The sequence below is a fragment of the Chiloscyllium punctatum genome, chromosome 8, assembly GCF_047496795.1.
Source record: "Chiloscyllium punctatum isolate Juve2018m chromosome 8, sChiPun1.3, whole genome shotgun sequence".
Taxonomy (NCBI): domain Eukaryota; kingdom Metazoa; phylum Chordata; class Chondrichthyes; order Orectolobiformes; family Hemiscylliidae; genus Chiloscyllium; species Chiloscyllium punctatum.
Window position 1 is genome coordinate 127,130,678 of NC_092746.1, and position 17,332 is coordinate 127,148,009.

Consider the following 17,332-nt stretch of genomic DNA (forward strand, 5'->3'; position numbering starts at 1 on the left):
AAGGCAGAATTTTTAAATACTTTTACATTTTAAAATAAAATTCTTGATTTGCTGTTATAGTCCTAGAGCACCACAGGGCCACTAACTCATTAGAGAAAGACAACTGGTGGCTGTTTAACCTGAAGGTCACCACACCTCAGAGCAAAGGCCGAGGACAAGAAGGTGGTACCTTCATGATAACTGCATCCAGTGTGGGAACTGAACCCATGCCAATGACATCACTCTGCATTGCAAACTAGCCAACTTAGCTAACTGACCCCAGATTCTAGATTATCAAGGGGATGCAAGATTATAAGGGATATGCAGGAATGCAGAGGTTACGTTAAAGTTAGATCATACAGGATCTTATTGAGTGGTGGAGCAGGCTTGAAGAGCCCAGTGACCCACTCTTGTTCTTTGCTGGCATGTTCTTACAAAACTTGCTGAAAACATACACTAATGGGCAGTTAGGGATAATGGACTAGGCTGCACACAAATGTATTGACTTCCACCTTGGCCAAATATTCTGTCAATACCCCACAAATGTTGGGTGTGGTTCAGTGGGTAGCATTTGTGCCTCAAAGTCACAGTCTGGGATTTCAGCCCAAAAAGCTGCAGGTAACATTTCCGAACAACATTGAGGGAGTGTTGCACAGAGTACTGCTCATTTTCAGATGGGCATTAAACTAAGGCATGGTCTTGCCCCTGCAGGCGGATGCAAAATTGCAGTACCTCTCTTAATTAGATTAGATTACTTACAGTGTGGAAACAGGCCCTTCGGCCCAACAAGTCCACACCGCCCCGCCGAAGCGTAACCCACCCATACCCCTACATCTACCCCTTACCTAACACTACGGGCAATTTAGCATGGCCAATTCACCTAACCTGCACATCTTTGGACTGTGGGAGGAAACCGGAGCACCCGGAGGAAACCCACGCAGACACGGGGAGAATGTGCAAACTCCACACAGTCAGTCGCCTGAGGCAGGAATTGAACCCAGGTCTCTGGCGCTGTGAGGCAGCAGTGCTAACCACTGTGCCACCGTGCCTGCCCTAATCTTGATAGATTTTGTGGTGTTAAGGCCCTTTTCAGTCAGAGATTTTACATTCAATGGCATTAACACTACAGAATTGCCCACTATCAAAATCATGAAGTTATCACTAACCAGAAACTGCATTGGACTATCTCCATCAATGATGTGACTAAGGTCAGAGGCTAAGAATCATGCAGTGATTAACCCTCACCTTGATACGCCAAAGCCAGTTTACCTTTTCTCTTATTCACTCATGGGATGTGTGTCGTTAGCTGAAACAGCATTTAAAGCTTATGTCAGCTGCCCTTGAGAAGTTGTGGTGAGCTGCCTTCTTAAACTGATGCATTCCATGTGCTGTAGGTAAGCCCACAATACTGTTAGGGAAGAATTTCCAGGATTTTGACCCAGTGACACTTGAAGGAATTGTGATTTGCCCACCCCAGTCAAGATGGCATGCAGCTTGGAGGGGAATTTGCAGATGGCTGCGCTCCCGTGTATCTGCTGACCTTGTCCTTTTAAATGGTAGCAATCGTGGGTTGGAAGGTACCGTCTGGAGCCTTCATGAATTCTTGGAGAGCATTTTGTAAATGGTACATAATACCATAAGTGGTGGAGGGAGAGGATGGTCATGAGTTGCTTTGCCTTGGATGGTGTCAAGCTTCAGGATAGAGATGCACTCATCCAAGCAGTGGGGGGGCGGGGGGGAGCAGTTTTAGCACGGTATGATTTCTTGGGTATGACTACATAAGGCTGTTGCTTGGCTAGTTCAAGAGACAGCTCTCCCAATTTTGGCACTAGCAAGGAAGACTTTTCAGGGTCGACTTGATTGTGTTTACGATTATGATTATGTGTGCTTTGGTCAAACCAGTTTCATCCCTTCTTTTCCCCAAGAATTTGTAGTGGTTCCTCAGCCATTTCAGAAGATAGTTGAGAGGCAACCACAATTGAGTCAAATGCAGGTCAAACTAGCAAAGGATTGAAGGTTCCTTCCCTAAAACGTCATGAGATGGGTTTTCCCAACAATTGAAAATGGCGTCATGGTCACGATTAGGACATTACCCATAACCAGAAAATTACATAGTCCCTGGATTACTAAGCCAGCGTGATATCATTCCGGCACTGCTTCCCCTGTCAGGGACAAATGAGAATCCTGATGCAATACTCTCCATTTCTCCGGATGAATGCAGCTGCAAAAACAGTTGGGAAGCTCAAAACTATCCAGAACAAAGCAGCCTGCTAGATTGGCACATGCTTCATTCCCTACAACATTCACTTCCTCCACAGTAGCAGCAGCAGCAATGTGTATCATCTACAAGGTGTACTGCAGAAAGGCAGCAGTTTCCAATCCCTTAATCTCTACATTTAGAATGAGAGCAACAGGAGGTGCACTGGAACACCACCACCATCCTCAAGTTCCTATACAAGTTACACACCATCTGTCCCACATTCCTTCAGTGCCACTGGATCAGTACCCTGGGGGAACACCCTTCCCGACAGCAGTACAAAGTGCCCAAATCTAAAGACTGCAATCGCTCAAGAAGACAGGTCACTGCAATTCTCAAAAGCAACAGCCAGTGACGTGCACATCCTAGGAATAAGTCTTTTAAAATGCATTATTGCACGAGTCAGAATATGGTTTGACCTCAAACAACTTATCGGGCTGGAAGAAAACCAATGAGTTGAGAATTGACAACTTACGAAGTGGGAAAGACGTTGTTCCATTTGTCAGACTGTTCAGGGATACTCCATATGGTGGGACACTCTGGTTGAGGTATAGCAATGAGTTTACAGCAAAGATGACCACACCACCTGCAAAAATGGAGACAATCCATATCAAACTAAAACGAATGGCACTGTACAGTAAATATCATCCAAAGATTTGCAATCCCGAAAACACAGCAATAACATTGCAAAGATTTTCCTGTAATTGAATAAGAAATCACCCAAAGAATATGTTTGTTTTGTCAGGAGGATGCTGGGAACATGCAAACACTCACCACTTGCTTCAGCTCAGTCTGTGATCCATTCCCTGACTCTCAGATATTCTACTCTCATTTTCCGATTAATCAGGAAGTACAGAAGGTCCAGGATAACTCCACTCGATAGTTTTGGGGCAGGGGGCTAGGGTTCTAAAGCTAAAAATCTACCCCTATCACCGTTCTTGTACATTGTTACTCATTTGCTCACCTATAGGTTTTGGTACTGCCAGTGCCTGGGTGCAGTCGAATGGTAGGTTGCTCAATGACCAAATGACAGGATGGACCTTTTGCATGATATTTAAGGAGATAGCAACAATGCTGCAGGTGTCCTGTCGCACCGCTACACGACTAGAGACAAAAAGAGGAACAACGTACGATCAGAAACATATTTGTCATGCCAAACTTAAACATTTCATGAGATATCCGAAACATCAAACCGAAAAAAAAAGCCATTTTACTAAAACAGAAAATGTCTAATAAATTAAGCAGCAGAATACAGAAGATGCTGAAAATGAATGGAAAAACAACTCCGTTTCAGATCTGTGCCCTTCAGTCAGAATGGATGGAAGTTTTGTAAGAGATCATAGATCTAAACATTAGCTCTATTTTTCTTCCCACAAAGGTTGCCTAACTTACTGAGTGCTTCCAGCATCTTCCAGTCTTATTACCCACAACTGCATTCCTCAAGAATGAGGAATTAATTAGAAAAGGTTCTAGTTCAAATTTGGATCCCAACTGGAACAGCTGAATGGGCCTCAATGGCCTCCTCCTGTGCTACAGCAATTCTGTGATTCTATAAGTCCCACTATTTCATGATAATGTGTCTCCGCTCAGCCCTTTGGAAGAGGAGCAGGAAAATAGATATTTCGGGCAAAAGCCCATCATCAGGAATGAGGCTGGGAGCCGAGGGGGTGGTGAGATAAATAGGAGGGGGTGGAGTTGCAGGGGAAGGTAGCTGAAAGTGCAACAGGTTGACGGAGGTGTGGGTAAAGGTGATAGGTCGGAGGGGAGGGTGGAGTGGACCGGTGGGGAGGAAGAGGTCATGAGGGCAGTGCTGAGCTGGAAGGTTGGAACTGGGATAAGGTGGGGGAAGGGGAAATGAGGAAACTGGTGAAATCCACGTTGACTTCATGGGGTTGGAGGGTCCTGAGGGAGAAGATGAGGCATTATTCTTCCAGGTGTCAGGTGGTAACGGAGTGGCGATGAACAAGGCCCAGGGCCAGCATGTTCTTGGTGGAGTGGGAGGGGGGAGTTGAAGTTTGCACCATTGGAAGGTGGCATTGGTGCAGGTGTCTCTGAAGTGCTCTGCGAATAGATATCCTGTATCCCCAAGATACAGGAGACCGCATCGGGAGCGACGGATACTATAAATGACCTTCGTGAAACTCTGTGGGAGGCTCCTTTGGGGCCCTGACAGAGGTGAAGGGGGAGGTGTGGACACAGGGTTTGCAATTCCTATAGTGACAGGGGAAGGTGCCGGGAGGGGAGGAGGGGTTGTTGGGGGGTGTGGACCTTACAAGGTAGTCGCAGTGGGAACAATCTTTATGGAAAGTGGATAGGGGTGGGGAGGGAAATATATCTCTGGTGGTGGGGTCCATTTGTAGGTAGTGGAAATGGCGGAGGATATGTGATATATACAAGGGTTTCTGTCCTTGTTGCGATTGGGGTGGGGGGGTATTTGAGGGCAGATGTGTGCTAAGTGGATGAGATTCGCTGGAGGAAATCATCAACCACATGGGAAGGGAAATTGCAGTCTTTAAAGAAGGAGGGCATCTGGTGTGTTCTGTGGTGGAACTGGTCCTCCTGGGAGCAGATGCGGCAGAGTTGGAGGAATTGGAAATAAGGGATAGAATTTTGCAGGAGGCAGGGTGGGAGGTGTAATCCAGGTAGCTGTGAGTGTCGGTGGGTTTGTAGAAAATGTATGTTTTGAGTCAGTCACCGTTGATGGAGATGGAAAGGACAGGAAGGGGAGGGAGGTGTCAGAGATAGTCCAGGTCAATTTAAGGTCAGGGTGGAATTTGTTGGTGAAGTTGACGAACTGCTCAACCTCCACTTGGGAGCATGAGATGGTAAAAGCAATGACTGCAGATGCTGGAAACCAGATACTGGATTAGAGTGGTGCTGGAAAAGCACAGCAGTTCAAGCAGCATCCGAGGAGCAGGAAAATCCTGCTGTGCTTTTTCCAGCACCACTCTAATCCAGCATGAGGTGGTGCCGATGCAGTCATCAATGTAGCGGAGGGAAAGGTGGGGAATGGTGCTAGTGTAACTGTGGAAGATAGACTGTTCTACGTAGCCAGAGAGACAGGCATACTGGGGCCCATAAGGGTTCCCATGGCTACCCCTTTCATCTGGAAGAAGTGGGAGGATTCGAAGGGGATCTGATTGAGACATATAAGATTATGAAAGGATTGGACACTCTGGCAGCAGGAAACATGTTTCCGCTGATGGGTGAGTGCCGAACCAGAGGACACAGCTTAAAAATACGGGGTAGACCATTTAGGACAGAGATGAGGAGAAACTTCTTCACCCAGAGAGTGGTGGCTGTGTGGAATGCTCTGCCCCAGAGGGCAGTGGAGGCCCAGTCTCTGGATTCATTTAAGAAAGAGTTGGATAGAGCTCTCAAAGATAGTGGAATCAAGGGTAATGGAGATAAGGCAGGAAGAGGATACTGATTAGGAATGATCAGCCATGATCATATTGAATGGCGATGCAGACTCGAAGGGCTGAATGGCCTACTCCTGCACCTGTTGTCTATTGAGAAATTGTTGAGCGTGACGACCAGTTCAGCCAAACGAATTAGAGTGTCAGTGGAAGGGTACTAGTGGGATGTTGGGAGAGAAAGAAACAGAGGGCTTGGAGGCGGATGGACGTGTTTCGGGACTGGATGTCCATGGTGAAGATGAGGCATTGGGGGCCAAGGAAATGGAAGCCTTGAAGGAGTTGGAGAACATGAGTGGTGTCCCAAAAACGTATGTGGGGAGTTCCTGAACCGGGGGAATAGGACAGTATCGAGGTACGTGGAGATGAATTTGGTGGGGCAGGAGCAGGCCGAGACGATAGGTCGGCTGGGATAGTCAGGCTAGTGGATCTTGGGTAGGTGATAGAACCGGGTGGTGTGGGGTTCCCAGACTATGGGGTTGGAAGCTATGAGTGGGTGAGAGAGGTTGAGTCAGTTCAGTTTGCACTCATTGGAGTTTAGAAGAATGAAAAGCAACCTTATTGGAACATACAAGATTCTTAAAGAGGACTTGACAAGATAGATGCTAAGAAGTTGTTTCCTCTTGTGGGACAGTAGAGGGCCAGAGGCCATTCCCTACTAACCACTGGACCTGTAATGAGAGAACGTAGTGGTTCAAGTACAAGGACTCACCAAATGCCTCTACACTGCAGTCTGTCAGCATGACAGAGGATAACTTTATCAAGTTTTTTTGAAGTGGTGACAAAGATGGTTGGTTAGGGAAGAGCGATTGATAATATCTACATGGAACTTCAGGAAAGCCTCTGACAAGATCCCTCCTGGTAGACTGGTACAAAAAGGAAGTCATATGGTATCAGAGTGAGCTGGCAAAATGGATACAAAACTGGATTAGTCATGGGAGACAGAGGGTAACTGTGGAAGGATGCTTTTTGGAATAGAGGGCTGCACAGGGATCAATGCTGGGACTTCTGCTGTTCATTAGTGATTTGGAGGAAAATGTCTAATTAATAGGTTTGCGATGATACAATGATTGCTGGAGTTGCGGATAGTGAGGAAGATTATTAGAGGATACAGCAGGATATAGATCAGGAGGGGGCATGGGCAGAAAAATGGCAGATGGAGTTTAATCCGGACAAATCTGAAGTGTGCATTTTGGAAGGTCAAGTACAGGTGGAGATTATACAGTGAATGGCAGAACTCTTAGGAGTCTTGATGTGCAAAGGGACCTGGATATACAGGTCCACAGATCACTGAAGGTTGCAGTGTAGGTAGATAAGGTAGTGAAAAAGTCCTATTTCAGGCTTACCTTCGTTGGAAGGGGCATTGAGTATCAGGATAGACAAGTCATGCTGCAGCTCTATCAAACGTTAGTTAGATCACACTTAGAATATTGCCTACATTTCCAATCACCACACTATCAGGATGTGAATGCTCTGGAGAGGGTACAGGGAAGGATTACCAGGATGTTGCCAGATATCAGGGATTTTCGCTATGAAGGAAGATTGGATAGACTGGGTTTGATTCCACTGGAATGGAGAAGGTTGAGGGAGTGACCTAATAGAAGTTTAAAAGATTGTGAATGACATGGATAGAATGGAAAGTATGAGGCTTTTTCCCCAGGGTAGAAGAGTCAATTACTATGGGACACAGGTTTAAGGTGCGAGGGCAAGGGGAGCCATGTTTAAAAGAGACGGGCAAGGCAGGTTGTTCACACAAAGGGTAGTGAGTGCCTGAAACACGTTGCCAGAGGTGGTAGTGGAAGCAAACATAAGAGCAGCATTCAAGATGCACCTGGATGAATGCATGAATAGGAAGGGAATAGAGGAATAGGATCCTGTAAGTGAAGACAGCTCGAGTATGGAAAGGCAAAATGTGTCGGTGTAGGCTTGGGGGGGCCAAAGGACTTCTTCCTATGCTGTACTGTTCTTTGTTTTTGTCTGATAGCAAAGGTCAGAGATAGAGACAAAAGGAATTTTTTCTGAGGTCAGTGAATCTGTGGAATTCTTCGCTGCAGGGTATAGTACAGGCTGGGTTATAAATTATGTTCAAAGCTGACAGAGTAAGGGAGATGGTGAGTACTGCAGATGTTGGAAAGTCAGTCAATAAAACATGGATTTAGAAAATGCACAGCAGGTTAAGCAACATCAGAAGAGTAGGAGAGTCGACGTTTCAGGCAGGACACTTCATAAGGGCTGGGGAGGGATAAGGGAACTGAGAAATAAATAGAGTGGGGTGGTGGTGCTGGGAGAAAGGTAGGTGGGGCGGCAACAGATGAATGCAGGTCAGTGATTCAGACTGGTCAGTGGGAAGGGTGTTGCAGATAGCTGGGAAGGAAGATGGGACAGGTTAGGTCAAGGATGTGGGTCAGTGAGGGAGAGGGATGAGGTGGGGAGTTGGGGAGATTTGGAAGCTGGTGAATTCTGTTGCGGCCATAAGGTGGTAAGCTCCTGAAGCGGAAGAGAAGGTGTTCTTCATCCAGTTTGCGCATAGCCTTATTTTGACAGTGGAGGAAACCCAGGATGGATATGTTGTTGGGGGACTACGATGGAGAGTTGAAATGGCTGGCAACTGAGTGGTGGTGTTAATTGGAGCTTACTAACCACAGATGTTCCCTGAACTTGTCCCCAAGTTAGCACCCGGCGTCTCCTATGTAGAGGAGACCACATCAGGAGCAACAGACACAGAAAATCAAGTTAAAGGAAATGCAGACGGATCTCTGCTGGACTTGGAATGATTCTTTGGGATTTTGGACAGAGGTACTGGAAGTGGTGTGGCAGCAGCTGTTGCACCTCCTGAGGCTGTAAGGAAAGGTGCCAGGTATAGAGGAGGGATGGGTGGGGAATGTGGACCTAAAGAGGAAGTCATAGAGGGAATGGTGCCTTTGGAATGCAGATAGGGATGGGGAAGGAAGTATCTTTTTGGTGGTGGGGTCAGACTGCAGATGGTAAAAATAGCAGGGGATGACACTTTGGAGATTAGAGAGACGGAATGTGAGGACTCTGTCCTTGCTGTGGTTGGGGGAGGGTGGAAATGTTTTGAGGGCAGAGCTGTGGGAGATGGAGGAGATGCAGTTGAAAGAATAGTTTATCACAGGGAAGGGGAAATTATGGCTCTTGAAGTAGGAGAAATCAATAGTGAGAAGGAAAAGGCAGCAAAGTGGAACTGAAAAATATTTGTTGAATGGTGAAACAGATTCTATGGGCCAAATGGGACAGCATTTTTTGGATGTGACATAATTATATAGCATTGATCCTCATTATAATGCTTTTATTTCAGGTTGAAATTTATATAATTAATACTATTCCATCATGGATGCAGCAATAGGGATTCAATTCCTCCTCTCTAAGGATTTTTGTATCCTATGTGTAAACCATCAGCGTTACTGATTAGACTGGAGAAGATGCTGATGCAGCCATCTGCTATATAACTGCATTCATTATCAAATGTTTTTCTGTTGGAATGGTGCGGGCATATAAAAATCAATTGCTTCAGATGCGAAGTACCAACAATCTAACCGCTTGGAAGGGCAGCCCTGCCAAGTTACATTTTGGCGCACACACCATCGTGGAGCTTGCAGGGATTGATTTCTCTGGTCAAGATGTTCCAAACATCAAAACTGGCTACTCATTAATTATTCTCCTATATCCTATTGATGGCAGAACAAAGTTAGGTGTAACAATTGTAATTGCTGAAAAAGCTCAACTGAGGGTCACTTGACCTGAAACATTAATTCTAATTACTCTTCATAGATGCTGCCAGACCTGCTGAGTTTTTCCAGCAATTTCTGTTTTTGTTTCAGATTTACAGCATTCATGGTTCTTTTAGTTTTATTTAGGTGGAAAAATTATCCACCCTTCAGTCAAAGAGAGAGCAACGGGTTCAACCACATTTACACTAGTGTGTACTGCTCTGGGGTCCTTTGTTTAGGAGAGACATACTTGCAATGAAGGCAGCTCAGAGAAGGGTAACTAAGATGACTAACGGGATGGACAGGTTTGTCGGAGGTTGTAAGGTTCAGCAGGTTGTGCCCAAGATTCTCGAAATTTAGATAATGAGATGATCTTATTGAAACACAAAATTCTGAGGGGTCTTGACAAAGTGGATGCTGAGAAGGTATTTCCTCTACATGTAGGAATCTAGACCTAACAGAGTTTCAAAATAAAGAATCTCCTTTTAAAAGTCATCAATCCTCAGAATTCACTACTTCAGAACAGTGGAGGCTGGGCAATTACATACAATCAAGTTTAAGTGAGACAGATTTTTGATTGACAAGGGAATTTAGGGCTATGGGGACAGGATGGAAAGTGGAGTTAAGGCCACAATTAGATCAGCCACAAATCTACTAAATGGTGAAGCAAGTTTGCATTGGTTGAACACCCCTTTCCTGCTCTTAATTCTTATATTCTTAGCCAAGCTTGCAGAGAAAATCTGTGGAGTCAGTAAACCTGAAAAGTTTTGAAGAGATAACATTTCAGGTCTGTGACTTTTATGTCAAAAGCTGGAGCATTAACTAGCTTTTCTCTCTGCACGGACGATGCCAGACATGAAGTATTTACAGCTTCTTCTGTTTTCATTTCAGGTGTCGAGCAGCTGCAGAATTCTACTTCTGAAAAATCTAAATCGTCTTCTGATGACTCAATGCAGATGCTGTCACATAACCAATCTAGTAAAATGGAAATATTCAGTGTTATCAACTGAAAATTAAAATTAGGTTCTAAGCAAGCTACTTTAGCTAGCTAGGATTAGTTGGATTTGACCCCTGACCTACACCCTGGGTGGGAAACATAGGATAGGGAAGGGATAAAGTGATAAAGCGAGCTAAAGTTCAGGTGGGGATGGACCAATGTTGCTGCAACTCAAAATAGTCTGGGTTCAAAGATGCAGGATAGATATTTCAGCAAGTCAGCAGAGCTGTCCTGTGGGACACTATTCCTTCAAGTCAATACCTTTATAAAGGAAAGGCAAAACTAGAAAATACAACCTTCCCTCAAATCAAAAAAACAGCACACTCCACGAACAGCTGACAAACTAGGATTTTTTTAATTTGGTTTAATTTATTGTTGTCACATGTATGGAGATACTGTGAAACGTATTTTTTGCCTGCTCTGCAGACAGATCAAAGAAAGTGCAGAATTATGTGTTACAGCTGGAGAGAAGGTGCAGAGAGAGACAGATTAACATTTGAGAGGTCCACACAAAAGTATAGGGTAGGGAAGAAGTTGTTCTTGAATCTGTTCGTCTGTGTGTTCAAACTTTTACATCTTCATTTTCACCCATCTGCATCATTCTAAGTTGTGAAGCAAGAGTAGGAACAGTAGAGATATTAGTCAATCCTCTAAACTCCCTTAGACACAGGGGTGGTGCCAAAGGGCTGAGGACTGCAAATCTTACACGACTGACCAATAAAGGTGCAAGAATAAGCCTAGCAATTACAGTCCAGTCGTTGGTCAGAACGCTTTCAAAACAAAAATCAGTGCAAACGTTAAACAGTCATTTGCACTGTGAACTAATAAAGAAAAGCTAGCATGATCGGTTTTACAACCTGACAGATTTTTGATGACATAAGAGTTAAGAGTGTGTAGTTGATGCTGTGTATATGGATTTACAAATGTTTGGGGAAAAAAAATCATGCATTAGATCTGTTAGCAAAACTGAAGCATATTCATTAGAGAGATATAAATTTGGTTAAAGGATAGAAAACAGTTGGGGTGAATGATCGTTTCAGAGTTTAAACTGGACTAATGGAGTTCCAAGGTTCAATACTAGGACCACATTGGTTTTTAATATAGATTCATTATCTAGACTTTAGGGATATGGCATTGTTTGCAACTGGCAAATGACGTGAAATTTGAAAGTATAGTGAACAATGACGAGGATGGCAGCAGATTTCAGCATAACAAGACAGGCCAGTGGAATGGATGAACACATGAATGAAATTCAAAGCAGTCCTCCCAATTTTCCACAATTCCAACATGATGCCACCAAACATCTTTCTATCCAGTCAGCATTCATCCGATCCATTCTCAAACACATTCCCCCAGCATTATACCTTCTTACGCAATCACCAAGAGATGCAACACTTAGCCTTTCACCAATGTTCAAGGCCACGAGCATTTCTTACACATAAAATAGCAATTTATTTGCATTTCTTTCTAGTCCATGCACAATTCATTTAGGAGCTAAAATGTAGGTTGAGTGAACACACTGTGGAATACCTTTACTTGGTCCAGAAGCATGAGCCCTGCGCCCATGTCTAATTTCATTCCATTTTAATTCACCACTTTACATTCTTGCTCACACTTCTGTCCTCAGCTTGAAGTGCTTGAAGGAAATTCAAAGCAAGCTAGAGTATCAGCAGCTCATCATCCAATTAAGCACTTTATAGTCTTCTGGACTCGACACAGGAGTTCAATAACTTCAGAACTGAGTCTCTTATTTTAATCTGTTTTGCCATGTGCCCCTCTAAATAGAGTCAGAGACATATAGCATGGAAGCAGACCCTTCAGTCCAACCCATCCATCCCAACCCAATCTAGTCCCACCTGCCAGCACGCGGCCCATATCCCTCTAAACTCTTCCTATTCATATACCCATCCAGATGCCTTTTAAATGTTGCAATTGTACCAGCCTCCATCACTTTCTCTGGCAACTCATTCCATACACACACCACCCTCTCTGCATGAAAAAGTTGCCTCTCAGGTCCCTTTTAAATCTTTCCTCTCTCACCCTAAACTTATGCCCCTCTAGTTCTGGATTCCCCCACTGCAGGGAAAAGACCATGTCTACTTACCTTATCCACACCCCTCATGAAATCTTGGTTTTCACATTTTCACTTTCAGACCCAGCTGTGCATTATTCTGCCATTCATACTCTGGACAAAGGCTTAGCTTCTTTATTATAATCATCATCATGCTCTTTGATGGTTCTATGATACCTTTGCCTTATATTCTCTCAACTTCTACATGGTCTCAGACTTCCCATTCCATTATCATTTCCCCCTTCATTTCAAGAGCATAAAATTTCCACTTTGTTCAATCATTAAGTCATATTTAATTCAATATTAATTGTTTCCCACTCCACAGACTATTAAAAGGGATTACAAATAGAGACACATTAGGGGTATTTTGAAGGTGATAGAAATGCAAATTCGGGAGTCACAGAATCACAGAGATGTCAGTCAGGCAATTTCACTAAACCTTTACAAGACCCTAGCTTGATCCTAGCAGGAGTAACATGCTAAATTCTGAGCGCAACACTAAGAATGATGGAGAAACTTTGCAAGGTTAAAAAGGATCCAAGGTTTAAAGATTGCATTTATACGGATAAATTAGAGAGCTTAGGATTACCCTCCATGAAACAGAGGAAATCTGATGGTGGTGTTTAAAATCATTGAGGACTTTGATAGAAGAAATCAAGTGAAATTGATTGTAATAGTTAAAGAGCCAAAAACCAGGGGCACAGCTTTAATATGAACTTTGAGAAAATCAAGCCAAACAGGAGGAAAACCTTTTGTACCAATGGAATGCACTGTCCAATAGGATAGGAGAGCATTCATTCCACAGAGAATGGGTAAAAACAATGACTGCAGATGCTGGAAACCAGATTCTGGATTAGTGGTGCTGGAAGAGCACGGCAGCTCAGGCAGCATCCGTGAAGCAGTAAAATCGATGTTTCGGGCAAAAGCCCTTCATCAGAAATAAAGGCAGAGAGTCTGAAGGGTGGAGAGATAAGCTGGCGGAGTGTGGGGGTGGGGAGAGAGTAGCATAGAGTACAATAGGTGAGTGGGGGAGGGGATGAAGGTGATGGGTCAGGGAGGAGAGTGGAGTGGATAGGTGGAAAGGAAGTAAGGCAGGTAGGACAAGTCATGGGGACAGTGCTGAGCTGGAAGTTTGGATCTAGGGTGAGGTGGGGGAAGGGGAAATGAGTAAACTGTTGAAGTCCACATTGATGCCCTGGGGTTGAAGTGTTCTGAGGCGGAAGATGAGGCGTTCTTCCTCCAGGTGTCTGGTGGTGAGGGAGCGATGGTGAAGGAGGCCCAGGACCTCCATGTCCTCGGCAGAGTGGGAGGGGGGGTTGAAATGTTGGGCCACAGGGCGGTTTGGTTGATTGGTGCGGGTGTCCCGGAGATGATGTTCCCTAAAGCGCTCTGCAAGGAGGCTTCCAGTCTCCCCAATGTAGAGGAGACCGCATCGGGAGCGATGGATACAATAAAGGATATTGGTGGATGTGCAGGTAAAACTTTGATGGATGTGGAAGGCTTCTTTAGGGCCTTGGATGGAGGTGAGGGAGAAGGTGTGGGTGCAGGTTTTGCAATTCCTGCGCTGGCAGGGGAAGGTGCCAGGATGACAGGGTGGGTTATAGGGGGGCGTGGACCTGACCAAGTAATCACGGAGGGAACGGTCTTTGCGGAAGGCGGAAAGGGGTGGGGAGGGAAATATATCCCCGGTGGTGGGGTCTTTTTGGAGGTGGCAGAAATGTCGGCAGATGATTTGGTTTATGCGAAGGTTGGTAGGGTGGAAGGTGAGCACCAGGGGCACTCTGTCCTTGTTACGGTTGGAGGGGTGGGGTCTGAGGGCGGAGGTGCAGGATGTGGATGAGATGCGTTGGAGGGCATCTTTAACCACATGGGAAGGAAAAGTGCAGTGTCTAAAGAAGGAGGCCATCTGGTGTGTTCTGTGGTGGAACTGGTCCTCCTGGGAGCAGATCTGGCGGAGGCGGAGGAATTGGGAATACGGGATGGCATTTTTGCAAAAGGTAGGGTGGGAAGAGGTGTAATCCAGGTAGCTGTGGGAGTCGGTGGGTTTGTAAAAAATGTCAGTGTCAAGTCGGTAGTCATTAATGAAGATGGAGAGGTCCAGGAAGGGGGGGTGTGGGGGAAGAAAAGGTGTCAGAGATGGTCCAGGTAAACTTAAGGTCAGGGTGGAATGTGTTGGTGACGTTGATAAATTGCTCAACCTCCTCACAGGAGCGCAAGGTGGCGCCAATGTACTCAATGTAGCTGAGGAAGAGGTGGGAGTGGTGCCACAGAGAATGGATGAGCACTTCAAGAGAAAATAGATTGGAGAAAGCATGGGGGAATGGAACTAACTGGATTGTTCTTTGAAAGAGCGAGCACAGACCTGATGGGATGAATGGCTTCCTTCCATGCTTTGCTTTTTCTAAGATTCTATGAAGAAATTATTCAGAATCCCTTTTAGCTGTCAAAACTAATGACTTGTGCCAATAGATTATTCAGAGTTCATTGACATAACTAGGCATGTCCAATGAATTAATAATATCAAACAATTAGTTAAAACCTTCCCAGTCAATTACTGACAGTTCATCCATCAAAGAACACAATTGCACAATGAGTTAATGCGTTGCCTGCTGACCTAGCAACATTAAAGTGCAATCAATAACTAACAGTAGAGATCTACAATAAAATTTAACATTATATCCTGTCAGCATTTCAAACACACTAGCTGGCTTGGAAGCTGTATTTAATTATAGACATTTCTATTCCACAAAACTTGGGACAATGCTCAGCAACTTTTGTTTTCTATTTCAAAGCAGCTCAGGACTAGAAAATCTTAAACATTTATCTTTCTAGTCCCAAAAACAAATACCTCTCAGTCATCTGCAACTTTCAACTCCATGGACTCTACATCTACCTTCGACATAAGGTTCCCCCCACCACCTTTGCTATGGTTTCTATTCTGAAATCTCAACTCCCTGTTGTTTAAGGTTCCTCAATCACCACTGTCTCTTTCACAGCATATCTGTACAGTGATGTACTTATTACAGCAAGGTAGGCAGCAACAAAATGTACATACAACATGGAACAGTATAGCACAATACAGGCCCTTTTGGCCTTTGATGTTGTACTGACCTTTTATCCAAATCTTAAGATCAAACTAACCTATATTTTACTATCATAACTGTGCCTATTCAAGAGTCACTTTAGTGATGTTAAAGTATTGACTCTACTACAATTGCTGGCAGTGCATTCCATGCACCCGCCAGTCTCTGTGTAAAGAACCTACCTGACATCCAACTGAAACCTTCCTCCAATCACCTTAAAATAATGCCCCCTTGTGATAGCCATTTCCACCCTGGGAAAAAGTCTCTGGCTATCCACTCTATGGCTCCTATCTTTTACACCTCTATCAAGTCACCGCTCATCATTCTTCGCTCCCATGAGAAAAGCCGTAGTTCCCTCAATCTTTTTTCATAAGAAATGCCCTCCAATACAGGCATCATCCTGCTAAGTCTCCTCTGCACCCTCTCTGAAACTTCCAAATTCTTCCTATGAGGCAACCAGAATTGAACACAATATTCCAAGTGTAGACTAACCAGGGCTCTATAGAGCTGCAGCATTACTTCATGGCTCCTAAACTCAACCACCCTGCTAATGAAAGGCAACACACCACACACCTTCTTAACAACCCTATCAATACTTGTGAGGAACAAGAGTAACAAGTGTAAGTCACAAGTTTCTCAGCTCCTGGTCTTTTAGCCAATTAAAACACTTGCATCTAGATCTAAATCCTCAAGTTAATTATTGATATTGAACTCTAACTTACATCAAACTTTTACAATTCAAGACTATCAAATGCTAAAAGCATTAAAAAGAATGCCAGAAATAGTTTGCCTTAGAAGTACCATTCTTGTTAGAATCTACCTTGAATCGCACAGCTTCAAGCTTCCTGATGAATATTTCATACAAAATAAACTAACTCCAATGAGTATGAGGTTGGGGGTATAAGATAGGATTGTATCAAATGCATGAATGAAATTAAACCAAATTGCATCCTTTATTCATTACTACTGTGTGATTCCATACCAAATACATAAGAGAAACTCTTTCCTCACAGTAAAGAGCCAAAACAAAGATCTGAGAATGCGAAACTTACAATGTCATACAGTCCACACTGAGGAAAGAAAGATAGTATTTGGTTTTGATGTGTCACTCCTCCCCAGGAGCAAGTGTCATGCTGCTAATGCCTTATAATTGGCCAACTTCATAACTGTTTCAATGTTGCTCACATCCACGAAAACACTGCACTAACTGCTGGCATTACCTCTCAGTGATCACACATCCAACACACTGGAGTTAGGGTATCCAAGGGTTACAAGAATTAACCCCAGCTGTTATTACATTAAAGATACCACAAGAATAGCAGGAAGGGTGATAAATGGAATAAATGAGTTGAACAAAGGTAAAAGATGACACTAACTATTAAGACGAATTATATCACCATTGCTTTGTTCTGGAGTCAAAATTCTAGGAATTCCTTTTTAAGAGCACTGTGGTTTTTTTCTACACCTCATGGATTGTTATGTCCAAGAATATAGTTTTTCACCACCTGTAAGTGCAACTAGGGATGGCTATTAAATGTTAGATGTGAAATGATATCCATATCCGTGACTAAATTATATTGTAAAAAATGGTCTTTTTTGTGACCAATGAAATGGAAATCAGAGTCATATAAAATGAAATGTGGAGAGTTTTATAACTTGAAAATGAAGTGACCATTCAAAGGAGAATTATGCCATTTGGCTCACTGAATGGTGGAACGGTCTCAATGCGATCATGGCTGATCTCATAATCCTCAATTTCACTTTCCTGTCTTTTCCACATAACCTCTAATTCCCTTACTGG

General features: G+C 44.0%; 1 protein-coding gene across 2 annotated transcripts in view; it reads right to left on the minus strand.

Moving 5' to 3' along the window:
* The window catches only part of cpsf1 (cleavage and polyadenylation specific factor 1), a 170,811-nt gene that overhangs the window by 114,452 nt on the left and 39,027 nt on the right, over window positions 1–17,332 (minus strand). For both annotated transcript variants that reach the window (XM_072576446.1, XM_072576445.1), the window contains exons 8-9: window positions 3,201–3,340; window positions 2,712–2,822 (exon numbers count right to left, since the gene is read on the minus strand). In XM_072576446.1, the coding sequence (XP_072432547.1) occupies window positions 2,712–2,822; window positions 3,201–3,340 (251 nt within the window). The remainder of the gene's footprint in view (window positions 1–2,711; window positions 2,823–3,200; window positions 3,341–17,332) is intronic.